Source organism: Eleginops maclovinus, chromosome 1 (assembly GCF_036324505.1).
Source record: "Eleginops maclovinus isolate JMC-PN-2008 ecotype Puerto Natales chromosome 1, JC_Emac_rtc_rv5, whole genome shotgun sequence".
In the NCBI taxonomy this organism is placed as follows: Eukaryota; Metazoa; Chordata; class Actinopteri; order Perciformes; family Eleginopidae; genus Eleginops; species Eleginops maclovinus.
Window position 1 is genome coordinate 17,439,680 of NC_086349.1, and position 14,898 is coordinate 17,454,577.

Genomic DNA, 14,898 nt, shown 5'->3' on the forward strand with positions numbered 1-14,898 from the left:
GGCCTGGATTTGGAGCACGGCTGCTCTCGGTTGAGCTGGATCCAGGCCCCCCGAGGGCTGAGGGGTGGGGGTGGAGGGTAGAGGGGGAGGGAGTTGAGGAGGGGAGGAGAGGGAGGAGAGCAGAGGCAGCGAGCAGTACAGTTCTGGATCACCTTCAAAGAGCTCCAATCCCAACGGAGAGACTGGATTCCTCTGTGGAGAGGGAGGGAGAGAAAAGGGGGAGTGTACGGAGGGAGAGAAAGAGGGAAGACTGGAGACAAGAAGAAAGGAAGAGGAAAGAAGTGGTTGGGGTTATAACTTCTTTCCCACTCTTTGGCTCTCCTCCTCCCTCCTCTTTTTTCTCTCTCTGCACGGCGTGCATGCACTTGCCCTTCATACAGCAGGCTATACTGAGATGATCTATCTGTGTGCTGGAGCAGGGAGACATGGGAAATCTGCCTCGCACAAAGGCAGCGTTGTGCCTCCCTGGAGCTTCCTTTAGGGGCCTGCATGTGTGTATGTATGCCTGTGTTTGTCTGTGACAAGGATGAACAGGAGTTTACCTTCTCAGGCCCCCCCACCCTCCAGAAGGTTCTTAGAACGCAGACACACGCAGACACACACACACACACACACACACACACACACACACACACACACACACACACATATACGCACGCACGCACGCACGCACGCACGCACGCACGCACGCACGCACGCACGCACGCACGCACACACACACACACACCCAAATGCACCTCCAAAATGCCAAGGACATTGCCACCTACGCGTCTCATTCTTGTGCATGTGGTAGATGACTTTCAAACTCTGCACCTATAAGCCTCTTACAGAACACAAAAAGGTGTGTGACAATTTAGGAAACCTTGGATTTGTTCAGCTGAAGTCGTACATTTTTCACGTGTTGTGAATTTGGGGCAAATAGTTCATTTTATAGTTTCAGTACCAGTGTGTGTTTTTACGTGTGCATCAGTGACAGACCTTCATCCTGAGTCTGGGTCAGCAGTTTGTTTAGCATCAATTAGGGGCTCTGTGTTCCTCAACGCAAGCGTGAAGGGAGAATTAACGTGCAGTGGCACATTCCCACCAGCGCATTATAACACACGGCACCTCAGCTGGAGCAGCATGTTTGTGCATGCGCGTGTCTTTATGCTGAGTGTGTGCGTGGATAGGTAAATGATTCAAGTTCAAGTTTAAAACATTTTTTCCTCCTCTGTACTCTTCTTACTTTCCTCTCCTCACTTTCAAGGACTATGGTCTGGCCACAGCCATTTCCCTTAGCCTCTGCTTTGCCTAGCAACTCAAAGCACATAGTTTCCATAGAACATGCATTTATGGGAGAGAAGATATATAGATACTGGAGAAAGACTCTTGAGTTTAAAGATGTTCTGCTCCACTCAGACAAAGTCTGAAAAACACATGTTCAGTGGCTTATGTGCAGACTTCTTTCTTAAAGGCACGTCGTAGAAGACTAAAGATGGCATGTAGGCTGGAACGGGGCTAATATTATCCTGACAGCAACAATAAATACAGGGTATGGTTATGAAAAATGAAACGCCAATGTAATTACTTTGCTTTGTGGTGGTGGGTTATGTTTTTATTGTTATGGTTTTGGGCCAGTCTTTACACGAAGACTAATCATTGCTTAACAGAATAATTCAAAGTGATTATAATTTCAACCATCCATCTTTAGAAGCTAGTAAAAGAGGTCCTCAGAGACATTGCATTACCAGCCTAATTCCGACTAGTGCTAAAAAAGCTTTTTGGTCCTAAAGACCATATTTTAATGTCGTTTAATTTAATAAGGTCAGTTTGCATGTTGTTTCAACAACACAGAGATAGAAAGTAAAGAAAGAAAGTTCTGCCCATTTGATTTCTTTATTTAATAACTCTTCGTCAAGCAGTAAGCGAGCCACTTGCAACCTGTTTATTTTCTGTTACTCGTTGCTAACGAGACAAGGACAAAATAATCCCTGTGGTGCATGGTATTAAGTCTATTCTGTAGTTTTAATATTTGAACCCATATTTAAGATCTACATTGCTTATTCAGCAACATTATTCAAATGAAACCGCACTGTACCCAATGCCCACGCGTTCTGTTGGATTAGGGCCAGGCTGCAGATCCTAAATATCATCATATGCTGGTATGATACCATTATGTTATTAGCACCTCTTTCTAATAGCAAAGTCAGTGTCATGCTCCTCAAATACATTTTTAGAAACAAGACATCCAGAGGCTTTCTGTCTTTGACAACAGTTTCCAAGAAGGATATACATCATCCATAATCATTCAACATTATTATGTTAGAAGTGATTAGAACATGCCTAACCTTCTTAGGGATTATTGGATTGAATTCATGCCAGAAAATGTACCACACACAGGCACACCATTACCAGAATCCGTCAGTTTAGCAGTTTTTATGAAGCTTTTTTCTACTTGATTACACCCTATGAATGAATATGGAATGTAGTTTAATTTCTTTTGTGCCCCTTTAATGCTCTTTGATGGGGGATGGGATGTCAGTGGTCCTCTGCCAAGAGGAAGGTTTCATGGCTTTGCCAAGGTATGCCCTCCTCCCTCTCTCTCATGTGGAGTAAGGCTCTATACTCGCTTGTAAATAGTGAGATAAGTGTGGTTTACCCGTAGCTAGGGTGTAAGGTGCACCCAGCACCGCCCTGACATGTCTGTGCCAGAGCCCAACAGGGGTGTAATTACCTGAGACTGGGTCAGCACTTTATCCTGGGTAAAAATACCTGCCTACTTATAGAAGGGCAATAGAGGGGGCAGCTCATGCAAGGGGAAGCCTGTCTTCACACATCCTCTGAGAGAACAGTTCCTCTATGTTAGGCAATGTTCTTGTATCTTCTCCACTACTGCTTTAGAAAAAGACACTTAAATATCTGAAATGGGGTCTCCTAGACAAAACCTTTCCATCTTCTTTTTCTGCTTTACATGTCTGCGACGGACCGACCCACAAAACACTTTAACGCACGTCCAATATTCCACTCTGCCTCCAACTGCAGCCGACTTTCAGTCCAGTACCTTTCCGCACTCTCTGTATTCCCCTTCTCCGCCCCTTTCACACCACATCTGTCTCTCTGCCCTCAGAGTCAAGGACAGAGAGGGCCAAGCAGACATGCAGAGGACAGCTATGCACCAATCGGGAGACAGTGAAGGCTTGTGTCAATTAAATGGTATGTGCTTATGCCGCAAATCACAGACACATGTTCTCTTCTCTTCTCCCCTCCCACCCTGTGGCTGTTGCCTCTCTTCTCCACCACCTAATGCAGCATAATCATCCTCATTACCTAATGAGACCCTACTGTACACACAATCTCTCCCTTCTCTCTCTCCTCCCCTTACACATGTGTATAAAAAGCAGCCACATCCTCACACAGAATGCTATAGTTATGCAATACACAACCATCTGAACCTCTACTACAATATCAACAGAGGGTCTCTCATTGCCACAACACTGTAAAGCCTCTAATGCCACAGTAATACTATTGTAGTGTGTATTATCAACAGGACAGTGAGCACTGAATTAGGCAGGCAGCTGGGGAGGGGAGAACCCCCTCATTAGCTCCCTTCAATGTATCTACTTCTCCTAATCTCTTACAATAACATAATCTCTTTAAAAGTGCTGCAGCTTAAATCCAATCTGCCTAAAACCTGACACGTGATTGAGGTCAATCCTCAGTAAACCCCAAACTGTGGGGTCCCAAGCACTCCATGCACAGCCCCCACCCATCTGAGCTACAGTACAGTACAGTGTGCAGGTATTGCCTTTATGCTTTGCACCGGGCAGAGTGCTGCACAGCATTTACGTATACGGTATTTATTTCTCTGATTCAAACACTTATGAGTCAGATGGAGCCTGGCCTTCTGCCTGCGTGTTCCTCTGATCCCAGAGCAGTTTGTATCCTTTTCACAGCCTCTGTTCTAGCCTACCCTGGTAGTAGAGCGCTGTTCTGCTCTTTTTATTTTTTTATGTTTTTCCATAGTGTCTCTTGCCTCCAAACCACTTACAGATGTTGGCAGCGGGGAGCGTTGTGGCAACTCCAAACGAGGAAATCTAAATAGAGATCAAGCTGTAAAAAAATAAAAAAGGCCAGGAGAAAGAAAAAACAAGGGGAAAGCTAGAGAGCAAATGCAAGAATGGGGTGAATGGGTGACATAGAAGGTAAAAAGAAGTCAGTGAGAAAAAATATATATATACTTTCTGTGCATGAAAGAACACTGATTTTTATTTGGAGGGCAGCTTTTTTTGTTTCGTCAGTAAAACTTTGGTTCAAACTGTTTATTTGTTGTTTCAATTCAGAGTTCCATCCTCTGATATATCTCCTAAAGAACTAACAAATTTGGGGAGATTTGAATAGAAATGTCCTGTGACATATCTGTGATCTTGAGATGGAAAATAAGACGCCTCCTGAAACAGGAAACATACATTTTCTGCAAAGTACTTCAACTTTTCAAAAGCCGATAATGATCCTTCTTAAAACTTGTCATGACTCAAAACCACAACTAATGGTGTGCTTTTACAGTTAGGTTTCCTTTGGCAGTTTTATTGTTATTTGTATTATTACAGCTTATGTGAATTACACCAATCGATTGGAATTTACCAAGGCAGACTAGAAAGCAGTTTGGCTGTTTCAAACGTATTGGCCTGCCTCTTTGATAGTAGGTCTATGTTACCTCCCTCCACCTGTTTTACAGGAAGCAGCCCCTGGATCAGAGAGGAACTGTGTTGAAATACCACGTCCAGATCCGAGCTTGGAGTCAGAGGTCACTACAGCTAATGCTTATTGTGTCCAGACACCTCCTAGGGAGAGAGAGTACAGCGAGCGAGAGAGAGAGAGAGAGGGAGGTGGCAGCGTGTTTGCAGTCATACCACTCCCTGAGCGGTGATTGTAAAGATGAGTGACCTGTCTCTCCCATCTCTCCTCTCCCTCCCTCCCTCCTCTTCCTCTCTCCCCCCTGCACTTTATTTATTAATGGATCCATTCAATTATTTACTTCACATCTTAAGGCGACAACAGGCCAGAGCACAGTACACAGGGTGGAGATGATACAGCACACCAACACTGCTCAGGTACTTGGTGGAGTTAATTGACTGGTGGGATATAAATCCAGCGTGTAGAGGTGAACAGAAAATTAATCTTTACAGTTAAGTATTAACCAAGGACATCGGATTAGTTTTCTCTTTTTTAATTTTTTTATTTAGTCTATTAAATATCAGAGATGTTGTTCTAGAATATTGGAAATGTCCAAGGTGACAAATTTGAAGTGCAGCAGTCAAATATTTAGAGATATTCGGTTTTGATGATATGAAACACTGAACTTTACCCAAATCTAGAATCTACAAATTAGGCTCCAACATACATAACATAAAATGTACAGCTGTATATCAAAATTCCCAAATGTATATAAAATAGTTATAATCCCCCTCTATTAACTGCTCCAGTAAAAATACACATTATCGCATCAGAAATGTTAATCCAATATCATTTTTGCTAGTAACTAAATGTGTTTTTTGCATTGTGTGTACTTGTACTTTACTTTAAATACTGCTTAATAATACATTATATGCTTCCTTAGGTGACTTTGGCTGCTATTAAGTGGATTTGCTGAAATGCTGCTTTAACTTATTCTGATTTTCAGTGACAGCCGGCAGTGCTTAAACAGCAGCAAGCGCCTTTGACATGTCCTGATGAAATACGGTCTTTATACCTTTAAAAGTGTGAGGCATGGGGGGGACATTGTAACGTCCTGTTTGCAGTAGAGGTTGATGGTTCAAATGTATCATTGACCGCTCGGTGTCTGCTCTTATCTTATCCCCCTGGCCTTATCCCTGCAGCGGCCAGACATGGATCAATCCCACCCGGAATTGGGTTTCACATCCCGGAAGCAGAGATGTACACATGGGTCACTTTCATCAACTCTCTGCGGCCATGGCCATAGGTATCCATCATACAGACCATTGACTGGTTGTGACCATGAAGGTACAGATTCATCACTGAGAGAGGCTGCGGTGGACGAGGTCAGCGGAAAGCAGCGACTACTTCTCGTCTGCAACCATGTGGAAATGGAGCCTTTTGAGATATTTTCAAAAAGATGATGTAATTACAGTATAACATCAACATGCAGGAAAAAAAGTTAGTGGTGAGCATTTATGTGGAAATTAATATTTTATGATATGGTACAATTTCCCAACTTGAGATTAAGTATGCAAAACAAAATATAATGACAAATTTAAATGAAAGTGTGTCTTTTAGTAATGACCACATGACTGGTGGAAAATAGATTTTTGTCCGCCTGTTGAACTTTTCCAATCTGTGATTTAGTCTAAGAATTATGTGACTGTTTGTCATTTTTTAAATATTGTGTGTTTGTGTTAAAGGCTGAGGATAAATAACGCAGTGATGTCGTCTTGATCTGAACTCCAGACAGGGCTGGGCTTGGCTGAGGATTGAAGGAGAGAAGATGAAGGGAAGGATGATGGAGAGTGGGATGAGGGAGGAATGAGGAAAAGAAGATGGTGGAGATTGATTGTCATTGACTTGGTTCCAGTGCACTGACAACTGTGAGGTTCCAATAACCAGTCTCAAACATGTGCATACACACCTCAGAGATATGGGTGAATAGTTGGAAAATATTAGCAAAGGAGTCTGAAAACACTCAAGAATAAAAAATTCAACCCAGGAAGACACTTGAGACTAATTACAAAAACATTTATCTTATCCCCTATTCTTATTGTGTAAGTATCGGTAAGTGAACACTAACACGCACACACACATACACACTCTGAAAAACCCTCTCAGTAACTGCTTAGTTTTTCTCTTCACTCGTGTGTGTGTGTGTGTGTGTGTGTGTGTGTGTGTGTGTGTGTGTGTGTGTGTGTGTGTGTGTGTGTGTGTGTGTGTGTGTGTGTGTGTGTGTGTGTGTGTGTGTGTGTGTGTGTGTGTGTGCGCGTGCGCGTGTGCGCGTGTGTGCGTGCGCCCGTCCCTTGGGGAAATCCTGCTTTAATTCCCCGGGAAATCATCGTGATTTAGAGTAACAGGGAAGTCACTTCCAATGAAAGTCAATGGGCTGCTGGTGTGGCAGTGGGCTGAGCTCTGTGTGTGCATGTGTAAGTATCTCATCTGTGACTGTTTAAATGTGTGTGTGTGTGTGTGTGTGTGTGTGGACAATATCACTAAATGATATGTTATCTAAATGGAATTATACCAACATTGTAACGCAGGTGGAGTGTGAGCCTTATAGAAGCTGGTCGTTCATTAAAATAACCATGAATGATCCTGTGAATACAGTAAATGCAGTAGTGTAAGCAACAATCACCTTGCAATCTTTAACAAATTATGCAAGATGCAAATGAGTGTTTCAAAGTGTTTCAGGTCTGGAAGAATAGAGCACGCAGCAAATGTTCACACACACTTCAGAGGCTTTACAATACCTGCAGAAGGGCTGGGTTGACCTGCTGAAGCTGAGTGTAGCTTGAAAACAATGTTGTGTCCAGAGCGATGAACGGAAGCAGGCCAGGTTTGATGCTGCCGTGCCAGGGATCTTCTCATCACTGCTGCTGATGTAAGGAGCTGGAGGTGGAGGCTGGCACAGCAGCGTAACTGCAGATAGGATCTCTGTGGGGGGGCGTGAATGTGCGATCGGAGACTAAAATCATTACAGTACGCCTGGTCACTGTGTCCTTGGCTCTTCCGCTGAGCTGATGCTGATGCTTTTCTCTATTTCCCACTCTCCCTCTTTCTTCCCTACTCTTTGTGTCCTTTTTTCCCCCCACTAACAATTTATCCAGCATTTCAAATCATGAGCTCTAAATAAAAACGATTTCTCACAAATGTTTAAAATACTTCCTATAGGTAAGAATCTGTCCAAAATGTGTCAGGAATAACGCACTTAGTGTTAAAGCACTTAAATATTGCACTATTGCTGTTTAGTGGGTCAATTTGTATGTATTGATTTATAAATCAGTTTGTCAATACATTTTTAAGATTCAATTTTTTTGAAGTGGTTGATATTAATCTATTGCTTTGAGAGATTTATCATGATGGAGGCTTGTGTTGAATTTTTACGGCTTAATTTTTTACATTTGATAGAAATTATGGCTCGGCTATTTGTTATTTTCTCTGGTAATTGTTTTCAGGCACTCACTCTTTGCTCTGTGACTCCAGCTGAGTGTCGATATGTTTGTTTAGTTCAGAATTCTTGGAAGACCATATGATACTGTAAATAGTACACAAATGCCATGTTTCCTCTCCTGTGTGTTTGACTTGCTCCTCACACTGCTGATAATATATAACATTTGAAGAAGAAGGTTAAAGGAAATTGTTTTTGTTATTTGGGGGTTATTATCATAACTGTAAATGTTGGCTTGCTTCTCCTGGTTCACCCCAGCTGCACTCATGCCCCCAGGCTGCAGTGGCTATCCAGAGAGAGGAAGAGGGAGAGAGAAAGAGAGGGAGGTAAAATGTAAACTAGACTTGCCTTCCTTGGGTCCCATTGGTTGATTCCCTGCCTAGCGGTTTTGTCCTTGAGAATGTGCAGACACGGGGCAGATAATGTTCTGACACCAGAAACTCTAGACCGGGACCAGATCAACACTTACTCCCTCCTGCTTCTTCTACTTCTCTGCTTCTATTGTCATACTATACCGGATATGCAGATAGAAGAACGACAGTGTTTGTTGATATGTTTAAATCACGAAGAAAATCTAATAGAAATTCATGGATGTATTATAACCTATTTGTGTGGCACATCTGCATTCAAGCATAATGAAAAGGGGATACATGTTCCAGCAAGCATGTTGACACGTGGCAATCATAAATTCCATTAACGTTAACCATAAAAATATCTCTCCGCAGGCGCGCACGAGGGGATTGTTTTGAAGCTGTGGTCTGGCCCCGCGCGTCACGAGACTTTTCTAAAGAGTCAAATTGTAAAAGAACCAGTCAGATTGAACCTTTTAGTTAATTCAAAGCCATGCACGCCTAAACCCCTAAATTATTGTACCACTTAATGTAAATCGGAGGTTTTCATCTCTTCTCCGGTATGTTGCAAGGTCAAAGATCTCCTTTTACCGTGCGCTCTTGTAACGGCGGGGTTTCTGCAGAAGTCAGCATGCCAGCAGAGGCCAGCAGCATGTATAGGAATCTCCCTGCAGCGCCACATAAACGGCCAGACCCGGTGATCTAATCACAGGAGGCCAGTGGGCTGTGATCCAAAAGTTTCCATATCATCCTCTAATCTGAAAATAAAGTAAAGGCCAAGGGCACAATAGAGGTGAGTGAAAATAAGTTTTTAAAAGATAAAATAATTTTCCTGTAGCTCTGGCTTCTAGTCTATGTTTTGTAGAAAGTAAATCGTGCTGTGACGCTACTATCACTGCAGTGTGTGAGATTGTTGATAACTGGTAAAATGCTGTTAATTCGACTCTAATCTTGTAATCATATCACAAATATTTTCCATAGCAGTAGAAATAAAAGTCTGAGAGGTAATTATTGCCATTTCAATGACTTTAATAAGCAAAATAGGAAACAATTTCTTCCAAAAACAACCGAAAATAACACAAAACAGAAACCAGCCTGAATGGAACAGTTCAAATTTAAGTGTTTAACTATTATTTATACAAACAGGATTGAAAATTGATCCCCATCATCGCAAAGTACATGGAATAGGTGAAAACAAAACAACAACCCGCTGCTGCAGTTTCAATTCGATTTCAACACAGTTGAATCAGTAACAAACCAAAGATTGTTAAATGCATGACTTTTCAACAATAGTTTCAAATGCAAGCACCATGCTTATTCGATATGATCTGACAGTTTGTTAATTTAAATCATTAAAATAAAAACTTTTACTATGCATCTGGCCAGCAGAACCAGAATCATCAAATAATAATAAAACAGACATAAAACGTATTACATAACATAAACAATGTTTTCATTTTGAAAATTTGCCCAACCTGAATCCCCTTTTTAACTGACCGGCAGAAAAAAAATCAGGAAAACATAGAACATTAATAGTTAAACTTTGTTTGTTTTTTTAAATGCTCGCGCTATCTAAATATTAACTCTACATAAAACCCCCTCACAAGTTGTTTTTCTTAATATTTTTAAAAATATAAATCATCAATATTAGGCCGAGTGATAAAATGCTACAGGTGGCCGCCAATCGGAATGCGAGGTTTTGTTTGGGTTTGATGTGGTTCGTTAAAGAGTTAATAGGAAAGACTGAACAGCACTTTTCTGAATTAGTGGCACAGAAACCACGATGAATTACAATGACAGAGAACATCAACCCACTTTGTATGTACTAAACAGTATGTAGAAAACTTGTAACCTCGCCTTTATGCGCCTATTCTGTGCAATCTGGGTCCAATAATATTGTGGCCACATGTTTGCCTCCCCAGCCTCGCAGAACATGTTCCCAAATATTACTCTTAAACTTTGCACGTAGGCCTGAGTTGAATATATATAGTATCATAGTATGTCTTCCTGGAGGGAGGTCCGCACAAACTTCAAAATGAAAACTGGCAAATCATCATCTAAAAGTGCACTTGACACACAGATTTTCTTGTATTTAAATGCCACATATAGATATGCACTCCTCTCAATCAATACCCCAAATGATGAAAAACAAAATCATAAAAAATAAATGAAATAAAAACACAACACAAAGAAAGAAAGAAGTTCAAACCAGCCTCCTCAATCTTGTTGTGCAGTTTTGCGGTTGCATAATATTTACAAGCCCAAGAAACCCACACCATATGATACTGCACCGGCAGTCCTGCTGTTCTGTCCCCGCTGCATTTCTCTAAACCCCCCAAACTATGGAGAAGCGCAGATCAAAAACATGCTCTTAATATACACGAGAAGATGAAAGTACAAAATAGAAATTATTACCGTACATGTCCAGCATGCAGGATTAATATTTAATGCAGATTTTTTGTTTCAATATATATTCGAATATAACCAAGCAGGCAATAAATCAATGAGATGTTGCATAAAATGTCCCCCCCGTGACGGGTTAGTAGACAGAAGTTAAATTTGCATAAAGTGGAGTCTTGCTTTTGGAAATTTTCTCAGATTACGGGCCCACTTGTCGAATGTGAGTCTCGTGTGTGTTGCAGGCATTGAGGCCAGGCCTGCTTGTTGTTTCATAACAATGTCATCATTTTGAAGAACAAAATTAGGAGACAACGGCTTCGACGCCATCCCACACTACTTACAGATTATTTCAAAGCTGTAGCCTCAAAGGAGGGAAAGAAAGTTCATCAGCCGATCCTCTTCTTTGAAGAAGAAAAAAAAGTCTCTTCACTACAAGCAACTAATCTACAAAGATGCTGCGACTGATCAGACACTACGTTGCTCTTTGTATCTCAGTTGTGGATGGAGAGATGATTATATATGAGAATACTATTCGATGGATTATTCTTCTAATATGAATATAATTGTTACTGTTATAAGTATAATCATAAACAGTATGTGAGGTGTGGACTATTTTCGTTTGTTCAGCCAGTCAGTCATTTGTGGAGAAAGGAAATTTGGGGATGGAGGGGAAAGTTTGTTGTGAGGGTGTTCATAAGAAAAGGCTATGACAACTCACATGAAGAACTCTGGTGATGAAGGGTTGTCACTGGTGGAACCAGCCTCGCGAAACCCGTTATTGGTCCCTGACCCCGTGAGTTTCTCACACTTGAGCTTGTAGGCATCCCTCTCCCTCGCCAGCCGGCCGATCTCTGCCTTCAGCTGCTCCACCTGGTTTATCAGCTGCGTCTTCTCGTTCTCCAGCACGTGCTTCTGCTGCACACGCTTGTACCGGCAGGACTGAGCATAGCCCCGGTTCTTCAGGGTCCTCCGCTTCTGCTTCAGGCGGATGACCTCGTCCTTGGTGAAGCCCCGTAGGTGTCTATTGAGCTCTCTCACCGACATGGACACCAGCTGATCGTCGGAGAACCTGTCCTCCACGTTGAGCCCGGAGCCGTGATGCCCCCCAGACTGGCTGATGTGGCCGTGCGAATGGTGGTGATGGTGGCGATGGTGATGAAGCGACTGGTGGGAGTCTGGGGACATCGGGGACGGGCTGTCTGGGTCCTGGCTGTGGTGATGGTGATGCTGGCTGTGTGGGTGGTTGTGTCCGCCCGGGTGCCCGGACAGTTCATCGGTGTGGTGCGGGATGCCCCCCGGGCCATATGGGTGATGGTGCTGCTGGCCGTGGTGACTGTTGTGGTGATGCGGGCCCCTGTAGCCCTCGAAAGCGCCTTGCTGCTGCAGCTGCTGTTGGACATGCGGAGGCGGCGGGTGGCCGTGAGCTGTGGCTCCGATCAGGGCCTCCACTGCGTCCTCTGGGGTCAGGCTGAGCGTCTGTGGGTCTATCTGCTGGTGGTACCCGCTGTTCGGCATCCAGTACAGCTCCTCTAGGTGGCTCTTCTGCTCTGTTGGGCTGAAGCTGGGCGAGGAGGGCACCGAGCTGCAGGGTGTACTGATGGGGGTGGACGACACCGAGCCTTGGGGTTGGAGACGGGTACACTGGCGAATCCCGTTGCGATCCAGCCCAGCCAGACCTTCCTTCTTCACGTCAAACTTCATCAGGTCAAAATCATTGACATATTCCAGAGCCAGAGGGCTGCTGGGTAGCTCCGGGCCCATGCTCATCTCTGCACTCATGCTGCGACTCTTTTGCAGATTTGCAAAGGAACTTGCGAGCGTGGCAAAAACAGATTTTTTCAGCGCCTCTTCTTTCCTTTCTTGTTTCATGCAATACTTCGTCTGGGTCCTCCACCGCTGTGCACAGACTTGCTGTAGCATGAAAAACCGTGCGGTCGGTGGAAAAAAGGGAAAATGAAAAAAAAAGTAGTGGAGGAAAACTTTCACACTAATGCTCTGCACACGGTTTGCGTCATATAGCCTACTTCTGTTGGGATAATCTGGCAGAGAGACCAGACGGGAGGTAGAAAGCAATGCGTCTCAGGGCAAAAGTAAAACCTCAGTCCCTTCAGTAGAAGTGTATTAAAACAAAAAAAAGATAAATAATAATAATAAAGGAAATACCACGCCTGTTCGCTGATACGGGAACCAGTCCTCGTAGCGACTTCTTGGTTGTAAGTCCTTTTTTTTCTCCAGGAAAAATAATAGGAGCAAATGGGCAGAGTAAATAGGGCGTCTGATTTTCGCTGAGAAGCAGCTTTTCCAGCTCTGCACCGCAGAGATTTCAAGGCTCGCCTCTCTTACTTGCTCCCACTCTGTGGTATCCAGCAGACTGCGCTTGGAGCCAGCCAGCGCTTTATCCTTATAGCGCACCGTGACGTCGTGCTGAAAGGCTGGACCCGTTAAGATCAGCTCTCCAATGGGAGCAGGACTCTGCGCTGAAATAGAGGAAGAGGAGGAGGAGGAGGAAAAGAGGGGAGATGAGGGCGCACAATACAGTCTTGACAACTACAGACAGTCAGCTGACCGACTTCCCTAAAAGCAGAAGGTGGGAGGAGAGGGAGGGAGAAATGCCTTCACTTCATGGACACGACTCCGGTGTAAAGCACCTCTCCTTGTCTTCTCTTGTAACAGTTTCAGATCTTAGTGAGAGCAATGTTAAAGATAAACAGGCTAAACTGCTGTAAACGCTATGAACATGATCTAATAGCACATATATGTTAGACATGTCCCTTTGAAAACATATACTTTAAACATAAAACGTTGTATATAGTATTGGTAATATGGAAAATCCTGGCATTCTGGGGATAACAGCTGTACCCGTTGTTTGCAATCATATATTTACTTGTATCATTTTCCAGGAGAACATGTTTCTTAAAGAAACAAAATAGGATGCACAAGATTCCCTTGATTTTGCCAGAATGTTATTTTCAATGAAATGGCTCGAAACAACTAGAAAAAGTGCCTTATTTGACTTATTAAAACGTATTTTTAACAAGTGTAATTGTCATTTTACAAATGATCACATCACAAGTTAGACTGAATAAGCCAGTAGATAAGGTCGATGTGATAAGGTCACCAATTTTAACAGTTTTGTCAATTTAAAATCTTGACCTTTCTTAACAACAAGGAAACATTACTTTGTGTTTCTCCCCTCTTAGTGTGGCAATCACAAACACATTGTTGTTCAGTCAGATTATGAAGCTTCGAGTTTTTTAAAGCTCTAAATATAAAATGAACATACAACGCTTTACAATTGTTGGCATTTTATACGTCAATACTGACTGTATAGTGACCTTCCTGTTCTAAATTTCATGGATGTTTTAAATAACCCAGACTACGATGGGACCACATCACTCCTCTGTGTATTTGTATAACCCTGTGTTACAATCATTTTGGGTTAAGTGTATATTTTGTAGTGAAAATGATGTTGACTTTGTTCAGAGCCTGTTATTAATCCCGGATTCCCACATCAGGCTCCTCTTGGCTCGGACACTTTGTTTTACACCGTGCAGCATCACAACAGGGGGATCAGCAGAAAACAGGCTCAAGGCTGCCCCTTCGTGGGCAAACAGATGAACTGATGATGCTGCTGACAGAGATTTCTTTTTATTCTGCTCTTTTTTCTCAGCGTGTAATTGCTCATTTCAAAGCTCACATCTTGCAATTATGACTGACAACATTTCATTTTTGTCCTTTTAGTTTCATAAACACGTATTGTCGCCTTTTTATTAATCTTGCTGACAGTCTAACAGGTAGTTAAGCAGAAATAGGGATGTGCTCAAGGATGTGCGCGTTATTGTACATTTGATTTGTATTTTAATTGCCGGACAAAAAAAGTAGTGTGAGCAAATGTCTCGCTTCCCTGCAAAAAGAAACTGCCTGTAAATGAGTCAATTTGAAGGATCGATTGGATTATCATTTCGTTTCCACCTCATATCCACGGTTGAGTACAGCCGC

General features: G+C 42.8%; 1 protein-coding gene across 1 annotated transcript; it reads right to left on the minus strand.

Annotated features, from left to right (window-relative positions):
* Nucleotides 1-9,507: 9,507 nt before the first annotated feature.
* Nucleotides 9,508-13,273, minus strand: mafba (MAF bZIP transcription factor Ba). The gene has a single exon (XM_063884864.1). The coding sequence runs from the start codon at nucleotides 12,817-12,819 to the stop codon at nucleotides 11,614-11,616; it is 1,206 nt and encodes a 401-aa protein (XP_063740934.1). The 5' UTR covers nucleotides 12,820-13,273; the 3' UTR covers nucleotides 9,508-11,613.
* Between the last annotated feature and the right edge of the window lie 1,625 nt (nucleotides 13,274-14,898).